The sequence below is a fragment of the Ranitomeya variabilis genome, chromosome 6 (assembly GCF_051348905.1).
Source record: "Ranitomeya variabilis isolate aRanVar5 chromosome 6, aRanVar5.hap1, whole genome shotgun sequence".
NCBI classification, from domain to species: Eukaryota; Metazoa; Chordata; class Amphibia; order Anura; family Dendrobatidae; genus Ranitomeya; species Ranitomeya variabilis.
Genome location: NC_135237.1, coordinates 243951346 through 243975861, shown reverse-complemented (window position 1 = coordinate 243975861; position 24516 = coordinate 243951346). Strand labels below are relative to the sequence as shown.

The 24516-nt window shown below is 44.1% G+C and overlaps 1 protein-coding gene across 12 annotated transcripts in view; it reads left to right on the top strand.

The window, feature by feature from the left end:
- Positions 1–24516, top strand: part of LOC143782270 (poly(rC)-binding protein 3-like) — a 2306623-nt gene that overhangs the window by 2115009 nt on the left and 167098 nt on the right. For all 12 annotated transcript variants that reach the window (XM_077269554.1, XM_077269555.1, XM_077269557.1 and 9 more), the window contains one exon: positions 13955–14092. In XM_077269554.1, coding sequence (XP_077125669.1) covers positions 14015–14092 — 78 coding nt within the window. In that variant the 5' untranslated portion in view covers positions 13955–14014. The remainder of the gene's footprint in view (positions 1–13954; positions 14093–24516) is intronic.

Genomic DNA, 24516 nt, shown 5'->3' with positions numbered 1-24516 from the left:
TTTTTGCCATTGGCAGAGTTCGCCCTCAATAATCGGGCCAGCTCTTCCACCTTGGTGTCCCCGTTTTTCTGTAATTCGGGGTTTCACCCTCGATTTTCCTCCGGTCAGGTGGAATCCTCGGATTGTCCTGGAGTGGATGCGGTGGTGGAGAGATTGCATCACATCTGGGGGCAGGTTATGGACAATTTGAAGTTGTCCCAGGAGAAGACTCAGCGTTTTGCCAACCGTCATCGTCGTGTTGGTTCTCGGCTTTGTGTTGGAGATTTGGTGTGGTTGTCTTCTCGTTTTGTCCCTATGAGGGTCTCTTCTCCTAAGTTTAAACCTCGGTTCATCGGCCCTTATAGAATATTGGAGATTCTTAATCCTGTTTCTTTCCGTTTGGACCTCCCTGCGTCCTTTTCCATTCATAACGTTTTTCATCGGTCGTTATTGCGCAGGTATGAGGTACCTGTGGTACCTTCAGTTGAGCCTCCTGCTCCGGTGTTGGTTGAGGGTGAGTTGGAGTACGTTGTGGAGAAAATTTTGGACTCTCGTGTTTCCAGACGGAGACTCCAGTATCTGGTCAACTGGAAGGGTTACGGCCAGGAGGATAATTCTTGGGTCAATGCATCAGATGTTCATGCTTCTGATCTTGTTCGTGCCTTCCATAGGGCTCATCCTGGTCGCCCTGGTGGATCTGGTGAGGGTTCGGTGCCCCCTCCTTGAGGGGGGGGTACTGTTGTGAATTTGGATTCTGGGCTCCCCCGGTGGCCGCTTGTGGAATTGGACTTGTCATCCTCTTTCCTGTTTCACCTGGTTCCATCAGTAGTGGGTGTCGCTATTTAAGCTCATTTCTCTGGTGGTTTCTTGCCGGTCAACAATGTTATCTGATGCCTCTCAGTGCTTGTTCCTGCTTCTAGACTACTACTAGATAAGTTGGACTTTTGTCCATGTTTTGTTTTGCCTATTTGTTCCAGTTCACAGCTGAAGTTTTGTTACTGTGTCTGGAAAGCTCTCGTTGATCAGGGATTGCTACTCTGGCGTTATGAGTTAATGCCAGAGTTTAAGGTAATCTCTGGATGGTGTTTTGTTAGTGTTTTTCTGCTGACCATGAAAGTATACTATCTGTCTTCTGCTATCTAGTAAGCGGACCTCAAATTTGCTAAGACTATTTTCCTGCTGCGTTTGTTGTTTCATCTGAACTCACCGTCATTATATGTGGGGGGCTACTGTCTTCTTTGGAATATTTCTCTAGAGGTGAGCCAGGTCTTATATTTCCCTCTGCTAGCTATTTAGGTCTTAGGCCAGAGCTGGGCATCTAGCGATAAATAGGAAATGCTACCTGGCTATTTCTAGTTGCGCGGCAGGCTTAGTTCATGGTCAGTATAGTTCCATCTTCCGAGAGCTTGTCCCTCTATAGGCTTGCTATGATCTCTGCCTGCAGAGATCATGACACCGTAGACTTAAATCTGCATCCACGCCACTCCTGCGCCCGGGATGGGGAGTAGATTAGTGGCTGTCAACTTGATCACTGGCTCCCACTCTGGCTTCATGGCTTCTGGGAAGTGTCCCTTAAAATATGTCTCAGGCATCGGGGTTACTTGAAAGCCTGTATCTACAAGGCAACGTATGGCGCATCCATCTATTTTGACCCATACCAAAGGACTCACTGACACTAAACTTTTTGGACTATTGTTATTCCTTTCAGGCTTTTCTGGCTCCGGGTGACGTCCCCCAGCCTCGGGGCCCTTTAGTTTAATGGGAGATGTCTTGGAGGCTGTCCACGTTGTGGGCAGACCTGGGCCATATGTCCTAATTGTCCACAGAGATAACACGTTAGGGGTTCTCTCTGATGAGACCCTCTTTCTTCCCAATGTGGTACTGAGAGGGTTTTGCTTCCGGGTGTACTTATCGAAGTCACTTTTCTTTTAGTCACGGTCAGTTCCTCCCTCATCCATTGGATCTCTTTTTGAAAATCTTCCACCCATCCTGGTTCAGCAGTTGCCTTCACGGTCGCCTCCCCGCTCTGGATCTTCGCCGCCGTGACTGTCACCCCCTGTTCCTGTTCACGTGTGCGTACCTTGCTTCCCACTTCTGCAAAGGTCATATGTGGGATCACGTGCAAGCGCTCTCGCAGTGCCTGCTTAAGCAATGGATCTCTTATCCCAGTCACTAATTGGTCGCGTAACACCATATCAGTCGGCCCTATTCCCAAGCCATCTTTTCTGACTATGGCCGTATGAATCTCTTGCAATACATTCATATACTGGGTCACTGTCTCCCCCTCTCTTTGACCCCGACGGAACAGCTGCATGCGTAATTCCCCTATGTCTGTGGGGTCCCCATCGGTCTCCTCAAGTATCTGTAATACTTTGTTAAGGGTGTCTCATTCACGGGGGGGGGGCTGCTACATAACTGAATCTCTCACCTCCCCGTTTAAGGCCATTACAGCATCCTCTGTCTGCAAGGCAGGAATCATAGGGTACATTCTCATCATCCCCTTTATAAGCTCAGTCCAGCTCCACAACATGGCGTTGTTCCCATTAAACTTTGGGAGGTTATTTAACATTGCCCCCAGAGAGATACTAGATCTAGGGCCCTCCCCAGATGCTTGGTCTGCCATGTCCGTATGCGTAGACTGCATCCTGCCGACTATGCCAAGTATAAGCAGGTGACGGGATGCAGTACGGACAAAAGGCAGATCAAGGGTCAACAAGAGGATTTATTTAACAAACAGCAATTCCTTGCAGATATATACTGTATATATATATATATATATATATATATATATATATATATATATAAACAAGAGTATGAAGTAATTTCCTTACACAGATTATGCTAAAAAGGAAAAATGTAAACTATGCACTTAACTCTTTGGGTTCCTGTCACGGATGTGCTCCGGTCCGTGACTGGGACCGTTAGATTATGCCCAAAGGGGATTTATCACAGTTCCGAGGAGAATGGGAGAAAACTTCTCTGGCGTTTACAGTGTCCTCCAGTGGTCCTGATGATGTCGGTGCTCTCTGGTGGTCCTGACAATGGCAATGTCCTGTTGTGGTCCCTTCGATGGCGGCGTTAGTCTGTGGCTCCAGCACAGGCACTGGCCTCAACAGATGAAGGAAGGGGAATAATCTGTTCTCTCAGCGGTGAGAGTTTTTACATTAACGGGGCCTATGATGCTGTCCCAACACTGTTTATAATGGCCAGCTTGACCTGCTGCTCTGTACTGTTCAGAGCCTGTATCCCGTACACGAACCTTGCCTTTCACGATCAGTGCTGCTGGCCTGGATGGATTTCTTAATGCAGTCGGCCGCATCAGCAGTTTCATAAATGTTCGTGATGTAAGCGGGGACAGAGGTGTTAGCGTGGACAGTGGTATCTCCGGTGTGTCAGTGGGACCCCGTGTGTCAGCTCCTCTCAGCGTGTCCTCTCATCCCCGGCTCCAGTCAGCGCTGGCCCACAGCTGATCTATTCTGACAGGACTCCCGCACGGCGCCGTTCCCGCCTGAACTGTTTGAATTTCTGCACGCACTAACTGTCTGCTTAGCCTTGCCCCTTCTCTTGAGTACAGGGAACACTCTGACACCCCAAGTTCTCCCCCCTGTGTCCTAGGTGACAGACCAGACAGTTCCGGACCCGTTATGAATGAGGTAAACCTGGTTAGTTTCTCCCCCTTACAACTTTATGTGGTAATAACTCTTGAAAGCTTCATTTATATGACGTAGTCACTATTGACAGCAGCATCTAAGGGGTTAAACAGATTTAGATGGTGCAAACACTGATCATGGCAAATGCAGCAAATTGTCAGCTATAGTGTACAGCTTACAACTGCTGGATTGTCACCTGTATGGGAAGGCTAGTCTCTTATATCTCAGGTCAGTTAAAAGACGTATTGGCGGTCAATAAGGGGTTAAGATGTACTTTGTTTTCTTAGAGGCGTGTATCTACAAATGAAAGATCTAATAGACCCATTTATGGCAATACATCCAGAGGCAAAACATGTGTGAGTCTCATGCTCTTAGGTAAATTCATTACATTCTGTTGGAAATGTAACCCGTTGTTGGAAAATCATTACATTTTCTTCAAAGCAAAGCTTCTTACATCTAAACTTTGCCTAAGGGTCATAATTCCATGCCCCACTCTGAAATCATAAACTTTCATGGAAAGATTTCTAACCATTCACAAAGAGCAGTCAGCATTTGACAGCCTTATTTTGGAAGTTTTTTTTAGATTTAGACTTACAGTCTTGGCTGAAAGTGTTGGCATCCTTGAACTTGTTCAAGAAAATTAAGTATTTCACCCTGAAAATGATTGCAGTTACACATGTTTTGTTATACACATGTTTATTTCCTTTGGAGCAACACAATAAAACAGAGAAAAAAAAAGCAAATTGAACATAATTTCACACAAAACCTCAAATATGCGCTGGACAAAATTTTTGGCACCCTCAACTTAATATTTGGTTCCATACTCTTTGGAATATATAACTGCAATCAATCGCTTCCTATAACCAGCAACAAGCTTCTTACAACTCTCAACTAGAATTTTGCTTCAGGTCTCTCATATTTGAATAGTGCCTTCTACCTACAGCAATTTCAAAGAAAGACCCACAAACTAGGAATCAAATACAGCTTTCTGACACAGGGCGCTACATTGCATCCAAAAATCCATGGTAAATCATGAGGCAGCAAAACAACCCTAAAACATCTTTGAGCTTCCACCATATTTGACTTTAGGTACTGTGTTCTTTTCTTTGGAGGCTTTATTCTGTTTTGGGTAAACAGTAGAATGATGTGCTTTACCACAAACTCTATCTTAGTCTCATCTGTCCACAAGAAGCTTTCCCAGAAGAATTTAGTTTAATTTTATTCAAGTACATTTTGGCAAACTGCAGTCTAGCTTTTTTATTTCTCTGTGTAAGCAATAGGGTCCTCCTGGGTCTCCTGCCATAGCATTTCATTTCTTTCAAATGTTGATGGATAGTTTACGCTGGCACTGATGCACTCTGCAAATTCCAGATAGCTTGAATTTCTTTAGAACTTGATTGGGACTGCTTATCCACTATCTGGACTATCCTGTATTGCAACCTTTCATCAATTTTTATCTGCTCTTTTCATCAAGGGAGATTAGCTACAATGTAATGGGTTGCAAACTCATTGATTACATTAGGGGTAAGGTGACCATGATCCAGGAGGGACTCTTAAGGTACCTTCACACTAAACGACTTTGCAACGATAACTATAGCGATCCGTGACGTTGCAGCGTCCTGGATAGCGATATCGTTGTGTTTGACACGCAGCAGCGATCTGGATCCTGCTGTGATATCGCTGGTCGTTGCTGAAAGTCCAGAACTTTATTTGGTCGTTAGATCGGCGTGTATCGTCATGTTTGACAGCAAAAGCAACGATGCCAGCAATGTTTTACAATGGTAACCAGGGTAAATATCGGGTTACTAAGCGCAGGGCCGTGCTTAGTAACCCGATATTTACCCTGGTTACCATTGTAAATGTAAAAAAAAAACAGTACATACTCAGCTTCTGATGTCCGTCAGGTCCCTGGCCGTCTGCTTCCCGCACAAATATAAAGTGATTTTACAAATAGTGCATCTATATAAATACTTAGTTAATCACTATATACCGCTGTGCAAATAGTCCAAAAAAAATGTAATTAAACGGGATAATTACCCATAAGTGTAAAGGTACCGTCACATTAAGCGACGCTGCAGCGATATCGACAACGATGCCGATCGCTGCAGCGTCACTGTGTGGTCGCTGGAGAGCTGTCACACAGACAGCTCTCCAGCAACCAACGATGCCGGTCCCCAGGTAACCAGGGAAAAACATCGGGTTACTAAGCGCAGGGCCGCGCTTAGTAACCCGATGTTTACCCTGGTTACCATTGTAAATGTAAAAAAAAAACAGTACATACTCACCTTCTGATGTCCGTCAGGTCCCTGGCCGTCTGCTTCCCGCACTGACTGTGAGCGCCGGCCGTAAAGTAAAAGCAGAGCACAGCGGTGACGTCACCGCTGTGCTGTGCTTTACGGCCGGCCGGCGCTCACAGTCAGTGCGGGAAGCAGATGGCCAGGGACCTGACGGACCTGACAGCCCCCGCACTTTCAATAGTCACCTGCTCCTCGTTCCGGGCGCCGATCTGTCTCCAGCACTGACGTTCAGCAGAGGGCGCGCACTGACCACGTCACCGCGCCCTCTGACCTCAGCGTCAGTTCTGGAGACAGATTGGCGCCCGGAACGAGGAGCAGGTGACTATCGCGCAGCGCTCCCCTCCCCGTATACTCACCTGGTCCTGCCGCTGTGTAGATCCCGCTTCCCCGACGCCGCAGCGCTTCATCCTGTACTCAGCGGTCACATGGTTCCGCTGATTACAGTAATTACTATGCGGCTCCACCCCTATGGGAGGTGGAGCCGAATATTCATTTACTGTAATGAGCGGGACCATGTGACCGCTCAGTGCAGGAAGACGCTGAAGCTGCTGCTGCCGGCGCCGGGGAAGACAGGGACCTGCAGGGACCGCGCCTGGACTAGGTGAGTATTTTTAGACAGCCCCCGCTCCCACTCCCCTACCGACCCCCGGGTATGACTCGAGTATAAGCCGAGAGGGGCAATTTCAGCCCAAAAAAGTGGGCTGAAAATCTCGGCTTATGCTCGAGTATATATGGTACTTCATTTTTGTAATACTATGAATTTTCTATGTGGAATCTAGTGATTGATCTGTCAATAAATATTGTTATTTTGTAATTTATTGGCAATTTTTGGACTCTTTAGTCTCTCCTGTAACAGTATTGTTTTTGAGTCGCCATTGATATATGTATATGGTAATTTATGACTGGTATTTTTCTTGTTTATATTTTCCTTGATTACATTGTGCACACGTGGACAAAGGAACATCAAGATCTCTAAGGATGGACTTGTAACCTTGAGAATGCTGTTATTTTTTAACAATTTTAGTTCTCAAGTCTTCAGACAGCTATCTTCTCTTTCTGTTTTCCATACTTAGTGGACACACAATTTAAATATTGAGTTACGGTAACTTCTCTTTTTATCTGGTTTAAAGTGTTATTTCTATATTGCTCTCACCTGTTACTTGCTACATGTGAGTTTGAACATTACATGCAAAAGAGTGCCAACACGTTTGGCTATGACTGTAGCTGAAAGTTAAGGTCAAGTTTTTTGTTATCTAGTCCACTGTTTTTGTGATTATTTGTGTAGAGTTCTAGGAGCAATTCATGTATTGTATTCTATGCATTTTATTAAGGTTGTACTTTTGTCAAGTTTGGGTCAAAACCCTAAAGGAAATCCAGTGGATCACTGCATATCTGCAAGTGATCAAAAGTAACGCAGTGCACTCTAGGAGAGAAAAAGCACAAATAGGGTCTTATCCGATGATAGTTTAAAAATAAAAATCAGTTTGCACACACCTAGTCTTCCATATTATAAAAGCCCATAGGACTCATCAGAGCCAGCAGCTGCCGCAGATCCACAGGTCAAACCATTTGACCAATTCACAATAGCAGATAGAAGGAAACGTGGATATTGACTGCATCTCCTGAGGAAGAAGTTATGTGAACTTCGAAACACGTTGAGAGAATAGTGAATAGAATACCAATTTCTTTATCCATATACTGGGATTGTGATTTCTACAGCAGCGCGGTCAATATTCACGTTTCCTTCTAACTGCTATAGTGATCAAAAGTATTGTGATGATCAAACCTGTGAGATGTAAGCTGGCAATACACACTAGATCAAAGCTATCAAACCTCTGATTGATATATTGGCTGATGAGCTTATATATGATGACTTCCAGACAGTCCCTTGATGACAGACGTCAAGGAAAAATTAGGATTTAGCATGTCAGTTTTCAGCATGCTTGATCCATGCTAGATTCCACCTGCTCAGAGCAATATAGCCTCATGTGGGTATTGTATACATATAGCTATTTTATTGTCTGGACAGTTTAAAGGGTTTGGCCACTATTCCTTCTTAACGGCTAAAGTGTCCCAGTCAAAATATAAAAAACACAAAAACACATACCGCCCAGTCTAGCACCAGTCTGGTGCTATGTCTCTCAGATGTAATGTGTCATTTTTATGTCTTTAGCTATTTTCCAACTCCTTCACACATAGGAACATTTGGCTGAGTGTTTCTGTACTTTATATGAGCGTGCCATATAACATATGTACTGCTCTAACAGCGGCTTATAGGCACTCAGAACAAAAGGATCAGCTGCTGTAATTCCAACATGACAATCCTTCTCTCCTATGACATCATGCGTCGGGACAGTTAGGAGGCCCTTATGGACATTAAACAATTGGCTCATGCTACTGATATCGTGGGGTTCTATTAACTTTAGTCTTATTTGTCTTAGATTTTTTAGATAAAATAAGCTAATGCACAATCATTCTGCTCTCTTAGAAATGGGGAAAAGGAGCAAGGCTAATCAAAGGTCTTGCATTCATTACAAAATTATATTGCGCTTACATTCCACTTTATCTCAAAAACAAATGCTGGCAATATTCGTAATAATTATTGTTAGATGTAATAGTTTGGAACAGTAGCTTGTTGTTTCGAGGAAATCACATTTAACCAGTGAATCTTGAACAGGCCATTTACCCTCCTTCATGACAAGACACATTTTCAGGTTTTATTACACAAACTCCTTTAACAGCAGTATAATTTTTTTCTCATGCGGACATTCAAATCTTCTTTCGCCTCATTTTTTCGCAACACATGGACTTCATTTGTTCTGCCATTTTTTTTTTGCTGATGTCACAGGAATTTGTAAAGAAAAATAAGAACTATGTGTCTATTTCTCACTTTTTAATTTATTTTTGTAAAAACACAAAGGACAGCTTAAAGATTTTAAATTGCTTTTCCTTTCCTGTTGAAATTATTTTAATGGAGTGGGGCTACAAACAGCAATTTAAACTGGCAGTGCCTCTTTTTTATGCTTTTATATATTTTATTTTTACTATTTTTATTTATTTTTTTTTTAATTTTGCCCCCCATAAGATCTTAAAAGATCTTTGAGGAGGGGGACATTTTAACATATAAATACATTCTCTTTTTTTATTGATTCCATTTTATTTGAGGCTTGTATATAAGCTCCATCCACATGGGAATTTCAGCCTCCTGCCTGTATAACAAAGCTTTCGGGATTTCATAGGACCCAGCAGTTCCTGTTCCCTCCCTACACCAAATGATTACATGTTCACTGGGTCCGGAAGAGGAAGCACAGTCAGTGCCACTGTTTCCTAACCTATATACACAGCTCTGATTCAGTGCTGTGTATGCAGAGATGGAGAAGGTATGTATGGTAATAAACCATGTTTATCTTCTCTCTCTTTTGATAATGACTGAACAATTCTGGCAGGGAAAGAAGCAGATTCCTCTGATAAGATATATTACAAATTTGCTTATTTTTATGTGCACTATTGATTTATGAAATAGAAATTAAAACGACAGTTACCTTATAAATATAAAGGTCAAATTTTTATTTAACCCCTGCTGTCATGGGTACTTTTTTTGTGAAAGGCAAACAAATGAAAGAATTATTAAAACCTTAATCCCCATAAGGGATTATAAATCTCATTCCTATAAATTTGAGACTGGCAGGTCTTTGTTCTTAGAGAGAATCGCAGCTATAGATATAAATGTGCTGTGACATTGCTCAAATTCAGCAAGTTCTTGATTCCTTTGTTGCAAATAGTGTTCTGCACTAAACTGAAATATCCATTGAGCCACGGGCAAGAGCTGCTCTGTGTATAAAAAGCAGGCTAAATGTGAAGGTGACATGTCATAAGCCAAAGTAATTAATATTGTAATGTTGATGTCAACAAGCTTCCATTTTAACCCAAAATCTGTATTTTTGTTTAACCCCTTGCAGCTATGTGTTGTGATGTCAAGGCTATTGATAACCACTTTGACATAATCACACTGATGAAAAAACATATAAAGTCTTTGATTGTATCCATAGTAGTTTTTCCATGCAGCACGCCACAAGCTCTGTGTGTACTTGAAACAAATTTCCACTAAGTTTTGAGCAAATCCAGAGAATAAAATATTGACAATGCACAGTCGTAGTCAGAGTCATAGTTAGGGTTTTGGTCCAGGGGGGGCAAAACTTCTGAGTGGGCCCCTAACCAGGTAACCTTGATTACAACACGGTGACGCACCCTAATAGTGGAGGAGAACCTCAGCAGATGACAGCGCTGTTACTGAAGATAATCTCTATATAAAGACCAACATTAATATTACCGCCATATGGTCAGTGGTAGATACCAGTCCTACAGAACGCTTATGAGATTACTGCACAGTTATAGATGGTGACTTACAGCTGACGTTCTTTCTGATGGAATCGTTCACTTTTCCAGTCATCTCCATCTGGCCCAGACCGACATGACAACTTCTCCAGCCAGGACTCTGCTGCAGCGATTACAACAAAAACACATTTCACTTCTCATATTTTCAGCACCATCACCATCTATTCCCAGCCTGCACAAACTCCTTATCCTGCTGATACCCCAATGCTGAGCCTCTGCTGCCATATGTGTCCCTATTACTGCACTTGCTCTGTGGAACAGTGTGCCTTTAGATAGTAAAACAAACCTCTAGGATATAGTAATGCCATGTACAAGTGCCCTAGAAAAAAGTTCCCACATTTTGCCCCCTAGAAACCTAGAAAATAATAATGCCCTGTGTTCCCTTTTGATAGTCACAGCAACCTGAGTTCCCCTATAACAATAAGTGCCCACTTTACATTTAATGATGTCTTGAGTCTCCCCCTGTACAGTTCCCCTATACACAGTTATGACCCCTCCATGTACATTACCACTCACACAGTATACTGACCGCTTAGTAGCCCCCAAACTGTTTGATGGCTCCAACACTGTATGATGGCCCCATCACTGTAATCTCCACACTTTATGATGGCCCCCAAGATAGCCTCCATATAGTAAACTGCGCCAGCTAGTTCTCAATATAGTGCACTCCCAACAAGCAAACTCTATATAGTATAATGCACCCCCATAGGCAGATTCTATATAGTATTATGCACTCCCAATAAGTAGACTTTATATTGCATAATGCACTTCCCATAGGTAGACTCTATATAGTGTAATGCATTTCCTGTAGGCAGACTATATATAGTATAATGCACCCCCATAGGCAGACTCTATATAGTATAATGCACTACACACAGACAGACACTATATAGCATAATGCATTCTACCTAGGCATACTCTATTTAGTATAATGTATTCACCATAGGCCTCCATATAATATAATGAACTCCTCATAGGACTCTATAGTATAATGCATTCTCCATGGGCATACTCTATTTACTCTATTTAGTATAATGAACTAATACAGTTCAGTATGTATATATACTGTATATACACTCACCGGCCACTTTATTAGGTACACCATGCTAGTAACGGGTTGGACCCCCTTTTGCCTTCAGAACTGCCTCAATTCTTCGTGGCATAGATTCAACAAGGTGCTGGAAGCATTCCTCAGAGATTTTGGTCCATATCGACATGATGGCATCACACAGTTGCCGCAGATTTGTCAGCTGCACATCCCAAAGATGCTCCATACAAGGCAGGATGGATCCATGCTTTCATGTTGTTTACGCCAAATTCTGACCCTACCATCCGAATGTCGCAGCAGAAATCGAGACTCATCAGACCAAGCAACGTTTTTCCAATCTTCTACTGTCCAATTTCGATGAGCTTGTACAAATTGTAGCCTCAGTTTCCTGTTCTTAGCTGAAAGGAGTGGTACCCGGTGTGGTCTTCTGCTGCTGTAGCCCATCTGCCTCAAAGTTCGACGCACTGTGCGTTCAGAGATGCTCTTAGGCCTACCTTGGTTGTAACGGGTGGCGATTTGAGTCACTGTTGCCTTTCTATCAGCTCGAACCAGTCTGCCCATTCTCCTCTGACCTCTGGCATCAACAAGGCATTTCCGCCCACAGAACTGCCGCTCACTGGATTTTTTTTCTTTTTCGGACCATTCTCTGTAAACCCTAGAGATGGTTGTGCGTGAAAATCCCAGTAGATCAGCAGTTTCTGAAATACTCAGACCAGCCCTTCTGGCACCAACAACCATGCCACGTTCAAAGGCACTCAAATCACCTTTCTTCCCCATACTGATGCTCGGTTTGAACTGCAAGTGATTGTCTTGACCATGTCTACATGCCTAAATGCACTGAGTTGCCGCCATGTGATTGGCTGATTAGAAATTAAGTGTTAACAAGAAGTTGGACAGGTGTACCTAATAAAGTGGCCGGTGAGTGTATATGTGTATTTAATTTTTCGTGAAAACTTTACCTCGATTCCTTGTCCTAGTGCATGACCTTATATTTATCTATGACAGTGATAAACTTAAATTGTTATTTCCTGGCCCATGCGTCCAGCTATCCTAAATCTGTCCTCTGTGCTGTTTACATGACAGAGCCTAATATCGTCTGAAAATATTTAAATTTTATTCTGTATACTCTCAACAAGATCATTATTAAGTATATTAAAAAGAAGAGGGCCCAATACTGAAACTCTGTTATACTGAACTATTAGCTACTACCCAATCTGAGGATATTTCATTAATATTCATCCTCTAAAACTAATTCTCGTTTCCTTTCACTGGACCAATCACATATAGACAAAGTTTGATCCTAGTCCCATCATTTATATTTTATTTACCAAAATTTTCTTGGTGAAAATGCCAAAAAATAATTGTTGGTGTTGGTCATAAGAATAGTATATTTACAAGAGTATTTTGTGGATATACCATAAATGCTTGAAATAACTCTTCAGGATTAATGTAATTTTAAATGAATCTCCATTATTTGCACAAGGCGTTCTTTTTTTTCCTTGTAATCCATAGGAATGACAAAAGATGGACAAGATATAGTGAGCCATTCATATGAGTTCCTCAAGCCTGTGTGGAATTTTTGGGTTGGATGTATTTTTATAGTGTTTCAAAAATCTGTAATCAAACAAAAAAAATCTTCGATTGTATGTACTGTAAAGTATTTTAAGTGCATTGAAAATCTGGATCTTTTTTAGTCAAGTGTTTTTAATGTTGGATTTTCACCTGAACTCTTCTCAGAAATGCCAGTGTCCTTGTACTAATTACACACTGTACAGTGAATATTCATCTGTGTTCTATTTAAATGTCACTGATGCAAAAAAGTTATAGACACTTCTGCATTGTGTCAGTTATTTAGATCTAATGTATTGTAGCATAATTTTCACAAAGTATTTTCATCTCAGTGCAAAATAATTTCTATAATATGGAGCTGGACCTAAAGCCCTGGAACCACAATTTGTGGACTAATAAAAACAATTCTGGATCATTGAATTGAAAGAGATGGCATTGTTAAGTCATACGTTCTGACTATCAATGAAAGAAAAATAAGTATTTCCTTTGCTGTCTTCAAGGAGATGACACCTTCCTTTTAAGTAGCATCCATCTTATAATCATGCTCTAATGCCCCTGTCCCTGCTGTGTGTGTGCTTCTGAATATCCTGTGCTATATTTCCTTTGAATATCATTAACAAAGCATACACTTTTCTATTTTGAAAGAATTGAAACATAAAGGGACCGTGTTGGAATGCTGAGCTACATTTACTATATTTGCCAAGAATCATTTAAGCAGCAGATAGGTGTTGGTGAAGGGTTAAATATGCTGAACTTAGATGTATTTGTTTCCACTACAAAATTTCATGTTTCAGTGTAGAACTGGAAACAGGATTTAAGAGCATAAAATGGCTGATTCTACATCCATTAAAATAATCTGAAGCTCCTCATTTCAAGTGACATGATGGGTCGAGACGCGGAGCATTTACATACTGTATATTACTACCGTCCTTCTCAGCTGGGAGCCATTTATGCAGGACATTAGACTGCTTCTTGTACTTGTCATATTGCTTCATTGACTTTGTTTGTCCCTGCAGGTTAAATAAGAAAGAAGAAAGCAGTCTGTTGCCCGGTCTGTCCAAAAGAAGTGACCCGAAATGAACACCAACGATTCAAATGCTCCAGAAGGGGGTCTTAATGTCACATTGACCATACGTTTATTAATGCATGGAAAGGTAAGATCAAAACATGGCACTCCTAGAATAGGACTTTTTATCAAACATTCTGCTGCATTTGATTCATTTCCAATGTAAATGCATTTACCTGTCCTGCTTTTATAAGTTCTAAATAGTTAGACTTAGTCCACTTGATGGATTATGTCTGCTTTGTATTCATGGCCATACATTACTGTTTCGTTTTTCTTTACTATTTCTGTTAGCATTTTATGTTCTACCTCTGTTTAGTTGCCGTAGCTATCTATCGGAGATATATGTTGGGTCAATAGAATCAGCCAGCAATCAGTCAAGTGGGGATTGGTATGAGGACTACAGTTGATTGAGCTTTCTAGAATAATACAAATTACCAGAGCTGGGCAAAACATTTTGAAGACCACTGGAACTAAAGGGGTGGTCCGAAACACAAATTAATTTTTATTCTAAATGCCAGTCTATTTAATGCCATAATCTAATTTATTTTGTAATAAAAATTCTCTACAATTCCCTCACTACACTATCTGCTTTATTTTTTTACTACTTCCTTTTTTGATGATGCTTTTGTTTGAGGATCTCTGTGGTATTGAAGCGAAGCATCCTCAGAAGGCAGGGGCTGCAGTCACTGCCACAGCCTCTCCCCCTCCCTTAATTGAAGAGTGGCGCCCGTTACAGGGGCTGGGCCAGTCCCTGCTCTACTAAGTATTTGTCGGTTGTCAATTCCAATGGAGGCTCAGTATATGTATATCACTATGCGGTGTACACAATGACGATGTGCTTTCTTGACGGCTCTTCTCACGAGTGTAATAAGGGAATGGTAGGACATTTTTAAAGTATAGTAGATTGTTGGTTGTTGTTTAATCTGTATTTGTAGTTTTCAGTTAATGATATGCTCGTGATTAGAGTTGAGCGACTTTTACCTTTTTCGGATCGAGTCGGGTTTCGTGAAACCCGACTTTGTCAAAAGTCGGGTCGGGTGAAATCGGCCGATTATTGCGAAAAGTCGGGGGCCGACTGAAGCACGAAACCCAATGCAAGTCAATGGGGAATCAAAGTCGGCAGTGAGTGGAGGACAGGAAAACACCTACAGTGCCCATTTTAATGCCAAAAACATCATTTCTTCTTACTGAAGCTTATCAATCTTAATTTACTTTATAATAATAGTTAGGCATTGAAAACTGGGGGTCATTTGGCTAAAGTTGTGGGGGGTAGGGCTGGCTCAAGATTTTTGTGGGCCCAGGAAACGCGGAATACGTCACGGCGGTGGAGCAGGGAGAGGTAAATATTTCAACTTTGCAAGTGCTGTGATCCTGAGCAAGCAGGGGGGCCCACTCGTTGGCATTGGCACTTGCAGAGGACCCCTCATAGTACGGCGGTGTGTTTGACGGCGGGTCGCGCCTCCCACCGGCAAAGACACTTTTGCGTACTATGAGGGGCCCTGTGCCAGTGACGTCGCCAATGAGTATGCCCCCCACCTGATGAAGGAACCTGCACTTTCATCTGCACCTTCCTCTTTGTCCCCGTGTAAGGTGGTATAGTATGCGGGAAGGGGGGAACCTGACTTTCAGCAGGGTCAGATTCTGGCTGTGTAGAGTGCAAGGGGAATGTAGTGGTCTGGGTCAATGTACTAGCAGACTCATCTAGCAGTGGCTGGGCAATGGGCAGGATGAGGAGGAAACACAGATATAGGCCCAAATAATAAAGTAGCCTAAATACAGTTCAAAATTGGTAACAGGACTAAACAGGCGGCATTGCTTTGTTCAGCGGAGGACAACTGTAATGAGTGGCAGACACAGTTAGTAGGCCCAAATAATAAAGTAGGCTAAATGAAGCTCAAAATTGGTAACAGGACTAAACAGGCGGCATTGCTTTGATCAGCGGAGGACGACTGTAATGAGTGGCAGACACAGTTAGTAGGCCCAAATAATAAAGTGGGCTAAATGCAGTTCAAAATTGGTAACAGGACTAAACAGGTGGCATTGCTTTGTTCAGCGAAGGACAACTGTAATGAGTGGCAGACACAGTTAGTAGGCCCAAATAATAAAGTGGGCTAAATGCAGTTCAAAATTGTTAACAGGACTAAACAGGCGGCATTGCTTTGTTCAACGGAGGACAACTGTAATGAGTGCCAGACACAGTTAGTAGGCCCAAATAATAAAGTAGGCTAAATGCAGTTTAAAATTGGTAACAGGACTAAACAGGCAGCATTGCTTTGTTCAGCGGAGGACAACTGTAATGAGTGGCAGACACAGTTAGTAGGCCCAAATAATAATGTAGGCTAAATGCAGTTCAAAATTGGTAACAGGACTAAACAGGCGGCATTGCTTTGTTCAGAACAGGACAACTGTAATGAGTGCCAGACACAGTTAGTAGGCCAAAATAATAAAGTGGGCTGAATGCAGTTCAAAATTGGTAACAGGAATAAACAGGCGGCATTGCTTTGTTCAGCGGAGGACAACTGTAATGAGTGGCAGACATAGTTAGTAGGCCCAAATAATAAAGTGGGCTAAATGCAGTTCAAAATTGTTAACAGGACTAAACAGGCGGCATTGCTTTGTTCAACGGAGGACAACTGTAATGAGTGCCAGACACAGTTAGTAGGCCCAAATAATAAAGTAGGCTAAATGCAGTTCAAAATTGGTAACAGGACTAAACAGGCGGCATTGCTTTGTTCAGAACAGGACAACTGTAATGAGTGCCAGACACAGTTAGTAGGCCAAAATAATAAAGTGGGCTGAATGCAGTTCAAAATTGGTAACAGGACTAAACAGGCGGCATTGCTTTGTTCAGCGGAGGACAACTGTAATGAGTGGCAGACATAGTTAGTAGGCCCAAATAATAAAGTGGGCTAAATGCAGTTCAAAATTGTTAACAGGACTAAACAGGCGGCATTGCTTTGTTCAACGGAGGACAACTGTAATGAGTGCCAGACACAGTTAGTAGGCCCAAATAATAAAGTAGGCTAAAAGCAGTTTAAAATTGGTAACAGGACTAAACAGGCAGCATTGCTTTGTTCAGCGGAGGACAACTGTAATGAGTGGCAGACACAGTTAGTAGGCCCAAATAATAAAGTGGGCTAAATGCAGTTCAAAATTGGTAACAGGACTAAACAGGCGGCATTGCTTTGTACAGTGGAGGACAACTGTAAGCAGTGGCAGACACAGTTAGTAGGCCCAAATAATAAAGTGGGCTAAATGTCTGCCAAAAAATTGTTCATAAATAAACATGTGGCATAGCTAGGTACAGGGGTGGGCTCCTCTGCTGAGTAGCAGACAGTGGTAGTAGGTGCAAAGTATTAACTGGTCTAAATGGAGGCCAGGGCCCCTGTATATTTTAACTATCATCTATCATTTCAACAAATTTGTATTGGCAGTGCCGTTGAAGGATTTAACAGCACAGACTACACAGTGGTGGAGCAGGGAGAGGTAAGTACTGCAAGTGGTAGAGCACTGTTCAAGCTAGGGGGAACTCTCTCGTGTGCGGCGGTACTGGCACAGGGCCCCTCATATTACGATGGTGTGTCTGATGTTGGTTGTGCACCACCACCGTCAGAGACACTTCATTGTACTATGAGGGACCCTGTGAAGTGCCGTCGCCCAAGAGTGAGCACACCCACCTGTGCAGGCAAACGGCACTCGCAGGGGTGCTTGCGCCAGGTGGTGACCACGGCCCTGTGGGATGAGTCAGCCCATTTAGGGAGGTATAAAAATGGCCTATGGTGGACATTCAGCAGCTGCAAATGGAGGAATTGGAGAAGTCAGTAAGAGGAGGCCAAAAGCAATACATTTTTCAGGCACGCTACGTGTCAGCAGGGGAACGTGGGGCCAAATAATTTGAAATCCATGATTGTTTCATTTTAATGAAGGTTAGGTCATCAACATTTTGGGCAGCCAGACGTGTCCTTTTTTCGGTCAGTATTGAACCAGCAGCACTGAAGACTCATTCTGATAGCACACTAGCAGCAGGGCAAGTGAGCTCCTGTAATGCATATTCTGCCAATTCAGGCCAGGTGTCTATTTTAGATGCCCAGTAATCAAAGGGGAATGACCTGTGAGGGAGAACATTGATAAGGGAGGAAAAGTAGTTCATAACCATACTGGACAAATGCTGCCTCCTGTCACTTTGAATCGATGCAGCAGTACCTGTCGTGTCAGTGGTCATTGCGAAATCACTCCACAACCTGGTCATAAAACCCCTCTGTCCAATGCCACTTAGGATTTGTGCACCTCTAATACCTCTGCCATGTTGCCCCCTACGGCTCGTGTGAGAACCGTCACCGCCGCTGTATCCTTTTTAGGATACGTAAGGCATACTCAGCCATGTGGGCCAATGTTCCAGGTGTCAATTCACTGCTTGTGCTGGATTGAGGAGCAGTTTCTTGCAAATCAACATCACTTGTGTCCTGCAAAAACCCTGTACCTGACCTTGCAATGCCACCAGTTTCTATTGCTCCCTGAGAAGCATCCCCCTCCCATAAGTATTCATCCCCATCATCCTCCTCCTCCTCCTCTTCGTCCGCCACCTCGTCCAGGAGAGTTCCCTGAGCAGACAATGACTGACTGCCATCAAGGGTTCCCTCCTTCTCGGCTGCAGACGCCTGCTCCTTAATATGCGTCAAACTTTGCATCAGCAGACGCATTAGTGGGATGCTCATGCTTATGATGGCATCGTCTGCACTTACCAGCCATGTACATTCCTCAAAACACTCAAGGACTTGACAGAGGTCTTGTAGCTTCGACCACTGCACACCAGACAACTCCATGTCTGCCATCCAACTGCCTGCCCGTGTATGTATATCCTCCCACAAATTAATTACAGCACGCCTCTATTCGCACAGCCTCTGAACCATGTGCAGTGTGGAGTTCCACCTTGTTGCAAAGTCAATTACTAGGTGGTGCTGGGGAAGATTCAGCGATCGCTGATGGTTCAGCATACGGCTGGAGTGTACGGGCGACCGGGGGATGTGCGAGCAAAGTCTTCTCACTTTCAGGAGCAGGGCTGTTAACCCCGGATAATTTTTCAGGAAGCACTGCACCACCAGGTTCAAGGTGTGAGCCAGGCAAGGTATGTGTTTCAGTTCTGAAAGGGCTATGGCAGCCATAAAATTCCTTGCGTCATCACTGACTACCTTGCCTGCCTCAAGATGTACACTGCCCAGCCATGACTGAGTTTGTTGCTGCAAGTACTCGGCCAGTATTTCCGTGGTGTGTCTGTTGTCACCCAAACACTTCATTTGTAACACAGCCTGCTGACGCTTACCACTAGCTGTTCGATAATGGGACACCTCGTGTGCAACACTGGCAGCTGCGGATGGAGTGGTTGTGCGACTGCGCTGTGAATGAGCTTTCAATTCTGGAGAAGGAGGAGGAGGGGTGGCGAACGCCTACAGCCAACCGTTTCCTAGACCGTGGGCATGGCAGAACTGCCCCACTATGGCTGTCACCTGTGGACCCTGCATCCACCACATTAACCCAGCACACCGTGATGGACACGTAACGTCCCTGGCCATGCCTACTGGTCCATGCATCTGTGCTGACTGGGTAGGTCATAGCGTGGTACTGTGTAGGCCATCAGGTCTTTGAAAGCTTTGCTTTCAACCAACCGGTAGGGCATCATCTCTAATGAGATTAGTATAGCAATGTGGGCATTCAAACCCTGTGTACGCGGATGAGAGGACGAGTACTTTCTTTTCCTAACGAGAGTCTCTTGTAGGGAGAGCTGGACTGGAGAGCTGCATATGGTGGTACTAGCGGTGGTGGTGGTGGTGGATATGGCGGATTGAGAGAGGGTTGGTGTTGGTATTCTTGATGTTGGCCTACATACAGTGTTTCCTACCAATAACCTTGTGATTCCCTGACTGCTTTGGCCTTGCGACGATACCTCCACATTTGCTGCTGGTGGTGTCCTAACCGGTGGGCTTACAGTGAGGGAAGCAATGTAGCGTTGCTGACTACCTTCATTCTGAGCAGGTGCACCAACGGTACGGGACATTTGGTAGTTAGTCCAGGCTTGCAAGTGCATGCTGGTTAAATGACTAAGCATGCAAATTGTATTTAAATTTTTGCTAAAGTTCTTTGAGCATTTCTTACAGATAACTTTGCACTGATCATTCGGATCTTGGTTAAAAAATTGCCACACTACACTCTTCCTACTATGGAATACCTTTTCAGGCATTGCACGCTGTGCTACTTTCACCGGATGGCCACGCTGTCCTAAAACTGTTGTTGTTTTTGACAAACGTTTTTGGCCTGATACGGGCATGCCAGATGATAGCTGTTGAGATGTAGATGGCTGCTGCAGATCATCCTCCTCCCCTTCTGAGCTACTGGCAGCGGCACCCTCTTCCCCCAATGGCTGCCAATCTGGGTCAACAACTGGGTCATCTATCACCTCCTGTTCAATGTCATGTGCACCTTCCTCTGTGTCACCGTGTAAGGTGCTATAGTGTTCGGGACGGGGCACCATAGTCTCATCAGGGTCAGATTCTGGCTCAGTACACTGCGAGGGCAATGTAGTGATCTGAGTCAATGGAACAGCATAATAATCTAGCTGTGGCTGTGCATCAGTGCACTCCATGTCCGATTCATCTTGTAATGGGCAGTTAACAATTTCCCTTTCTAACCCAGGCACGATATGTGTAAAAAGCTCCATGGAGTAACCTGTAGTGTTACCTGATGCATCCTTCACTTTTGGTTTGGGTGAAGGACACAAGGAAACATCTTGTTCCTGACCGGGAGCATCCACTGACGACTCGCTGCTTTTATATTTTGAACTTTCTGAAGAGGAGGCGAAAGAGCTAGAGGCTGAGTCAGCAAAGAAAGCCAAAACTTTTTCCTGCTGCTCCGGCTTTAAAAGCTGTTTTCCTACTCCCAGATAAGGGAGCCTTCGAGGCCTTGTGTAGCAAGACGATGAGGCTGGCTCAACACCTCCAGCCTTAGGTGCTATTGGGCTTTTGCCACTACCACCAGATGCACCACCACCACCACCACCATCAGTACCAGCTGGCAACCTACGCCCACGGGCTCTTCCCCCAGACTTCCTCATTTTTTGGAAAATCTAACCAAAATAACAACCATTATATTGTACTGTAAAACAAGGTAGAAGGTGTATATAAACTTGTTGAGAATTTAAATCTCCCTTTTTTTGGGGAGACTGAACCAAAACTCAGGCCCAGTGTATAAAACAACGCAATGTGAGTGGCAGCAAGTGGCTGGCTGATATAAGACAAACTAACAGGACTGAAATATATCCACTTTGTGAGAATTTGAATCTCCCTTTTTTGGGGGGGAGACTGAACCAAAACTCAGGCCCAGTGTATAAAACAAGCAATGTGAGTGGCAGCAAGTGGCTGGCTGATATACGACAAACTAACAGGACTGAAATATATCCACTTTGTGAGAATTTGAGTCTCCCTTTTTTGGGGGGAGATTGAACCAAAACTCAGGCCCAGTGTATAAAACAACGCAATGTGAGTGGCAGCAAGTGGCTGGCTGATATACGACAAACTAACAGGACTGAAATATATCCACTTTGTGAGAATTTGAATCTCCCTTTTTTGGGGGGGAGACTGAACCAAAACTCAGGCCCAGTGTATAAAACAACGCAATGTGAGTGGCAGCAAGTGGCTGGCTGATATACGACAAACTAAAAGGCCTGAAATATATCCACTTTGTGAGAATTTGAATCTCCCTTTTTGGGGGGGAGACTGAACCAAAACTCAGGCCCAGTGTATAAAACAACACAATGTAAGTGGCAGCAAGTGGCTGGCTGATATACGACAAACTAACAGGACTGAAATATATCCACTTTGTGAGAATTTGAATCTCCCTTTTTTGGGGGGGAGACTGAACCAAAGCTCAGGCCTAGTGTATAAAACAACGCAATGTAAGTGGCAGCAAGTGGCTGGCTGATATACGACAAACTAACAGGACTGATATATATCCACTTTGTGAGAATTTGAATCTCCCTTTTTTTGGAGGAGACTGAACCAAAACTCAGGCCCAGTGTAAAAAACAACGCAATGTAAGTGGCAGCAAGTGGCTGGAAGATATATAAAAAAATACAAGGACTGTAGTACAATTTCAATCTCCCTACAATGTTCTCAGGACAAGTATGGCAGCAATAAAAAGGACTGCTGCACACAAAAGTGTGGACAAATAAACAAGATAACTGTGCAGAAAGGAGCAACAGGATTTTTGCTTTTAAAAAAGCAGTTGGTTTGCACAGCAGCGTACAAACAGCAATGCAGCTATCAGGGAGCCTTATAAGCAGCCTAATAAGCTACAGAGCTGATGCACAAAAATATAGCCTCCACTGTCCCTGCAAAAAAAGGTGGTGTTGGACAGTGGAAATTGCTACAGCACAAGCATAGTAAATATAGAAAAACTGACTGAACAGCCATCTAGTCTGAACTGGTGCATAACCAAAAAGTCTTATATAGCAAATAGATAATGGCTGCACTCAATCTTATTGTGCTAAGGCAAGGAAATGTGCAATACATGAAATGTGAACAGCATAATGGCTTGTGAAATTTATGAAAAAACACATGAGATTCTTAGCACAAGATTTGGCCTAAAGTTGTGAGCTCATCCACCAAACGTCAAGGTAATCTCAGATCGGATGGGTACCTGACCTCTCTGTCTAGTGTGAACACTTACCTATGGCTAATAACATGGTAAAGCCTGCATTTATAGGAAGATTAGAACCAACTGTGTTTGGATGTAATTAAAATCACAGCATGGTGAAGGGCGGGGCGTTCAAGTCAGAAAAAGCAATACATAGTAAATATAGAAAAACTGACTGAACAGTTCCTCCTTCCTTGGCTGAAAAATGGTGCTGAAAGTGTCATACGAAACGCGACTTTGGCGCGCTGATTGCCGACCGCATGGCCGATCCCACTTTAGGATCGGGTCGGGTTTCATGAAACCCGACTTTGCCGAAAGTCAGCGATTTTTGAATTTGTCCGATCTGTTTCACTCAACCCTACTCGTGATTCTTGGCAGCCTGTGGGGGGTCTTCATGTGGTGCTCTGCTTACATATTCAGGTGTATGGCTTATGACAGGTCACTGGTCCCTCAGTGACCTGCCCCCAATGCAGGTGCAAGCGCTGTACTATGATTAGATCTATAATTTCCATATATTCTTTTTATTTAGTGATATAAATTTCTTCAGAAAAAAAAAATTCTTTCTCAAAATGGTGCAGGCCTTGCACCATTGGAACGCTATAGATGCTACTGCCCAGGTGCTACTGCCGGCGCCATTTTGCTAGAGGAAAAAAAAATTGTCTCCACCAAGATGGCGCTGGCACACCAACTATGAGGCAGTACCACACCCAGTTTAACCCCTTAGTGACGGAGCCAAATTTTTGAAATCTGACCAGTGTCACTTTATGTGGTAATAACTCTGGAATACTTCAACAAATCCCAGTGATTTTGAGACTGTTTTTTCGTGATACATTATACTTTATGATAATGGTAAATTTAGGTCTATATGTTTTGTGTTTATTTACAAAAAATATCAGTAATTTGAGAAAAATGTTAAAATATTAGCAATTTTCAAACTTTGAATGATTAGCCCTTTAATCCAGATAGTCATACCACAGCAAAACATTAATAAACTAGATGGGTATTTCCTGAAGGAACTACAGATAGTGCTTTGGAATGGTGCCCGGGCTGCCCCTGCAAGACTTTCACACTTGGGTGCCCCTCAGGCGCTGGTTTGGTAGTTGAGGATTTGGTGGGCGGGGCCACTCTGGGTCCGATTTGGTGGCCCGGGTCACTCTGGGTCCGATTTGGTGGCCCGGGTCACTCTGGGTCCGATTTGGTGGCCCGGGTCACTCTGGGTCCGATTTGGTGGCCCGGGTCACTCTGGGTCCGATTTGGTGGCCCGGGTCACTCTGGGTCCGATTTGGTGGCCCGGGTCACTCTGGGTCCGATTTGACGGGCGGCGCCACTCTGGGTCCGATTTGACGGGCGGCGCCACTCTGGGTCCGACTTGGCGGGCGGCGCCACTCTGGGTCCGACTTGGCGGGCGGCGCCACTCTGGGTCCGACTTGGCGGGCGGCGCCACTCTGGGTCCGACTTGGCGGGCGGCGCCACTCTGGGTCCGACTTGGCGTGCGGCGCCACTCTGGGTCCGACTTGGCGGGCGGCGCCACTCTGGGTCCGACTTGGCGGGCGGCGCCACTCTGGGTCCGACTTGGCGGGTGGCGCCACTCTGGGTCCGACTTGGCGGGCGGCGCCACTCTGGGTCCGACTTGGCGGGCGGCGCCACTCTGGGTCCGACTTGGCGGGCGGCGCCACTCTGGGTCCGACTTGGCGGGCGGCGCCACTCTGGGTCCGATTTGGTGGGCCGGGTCACTCTGGGTCCGATTTGGTGGGCCGGGTCACTCTGGGTCCGATTTGGCGGGCCGGGTCACTCTGGGTCCGATTTGGCGGGCCGGGTCACTCTGGG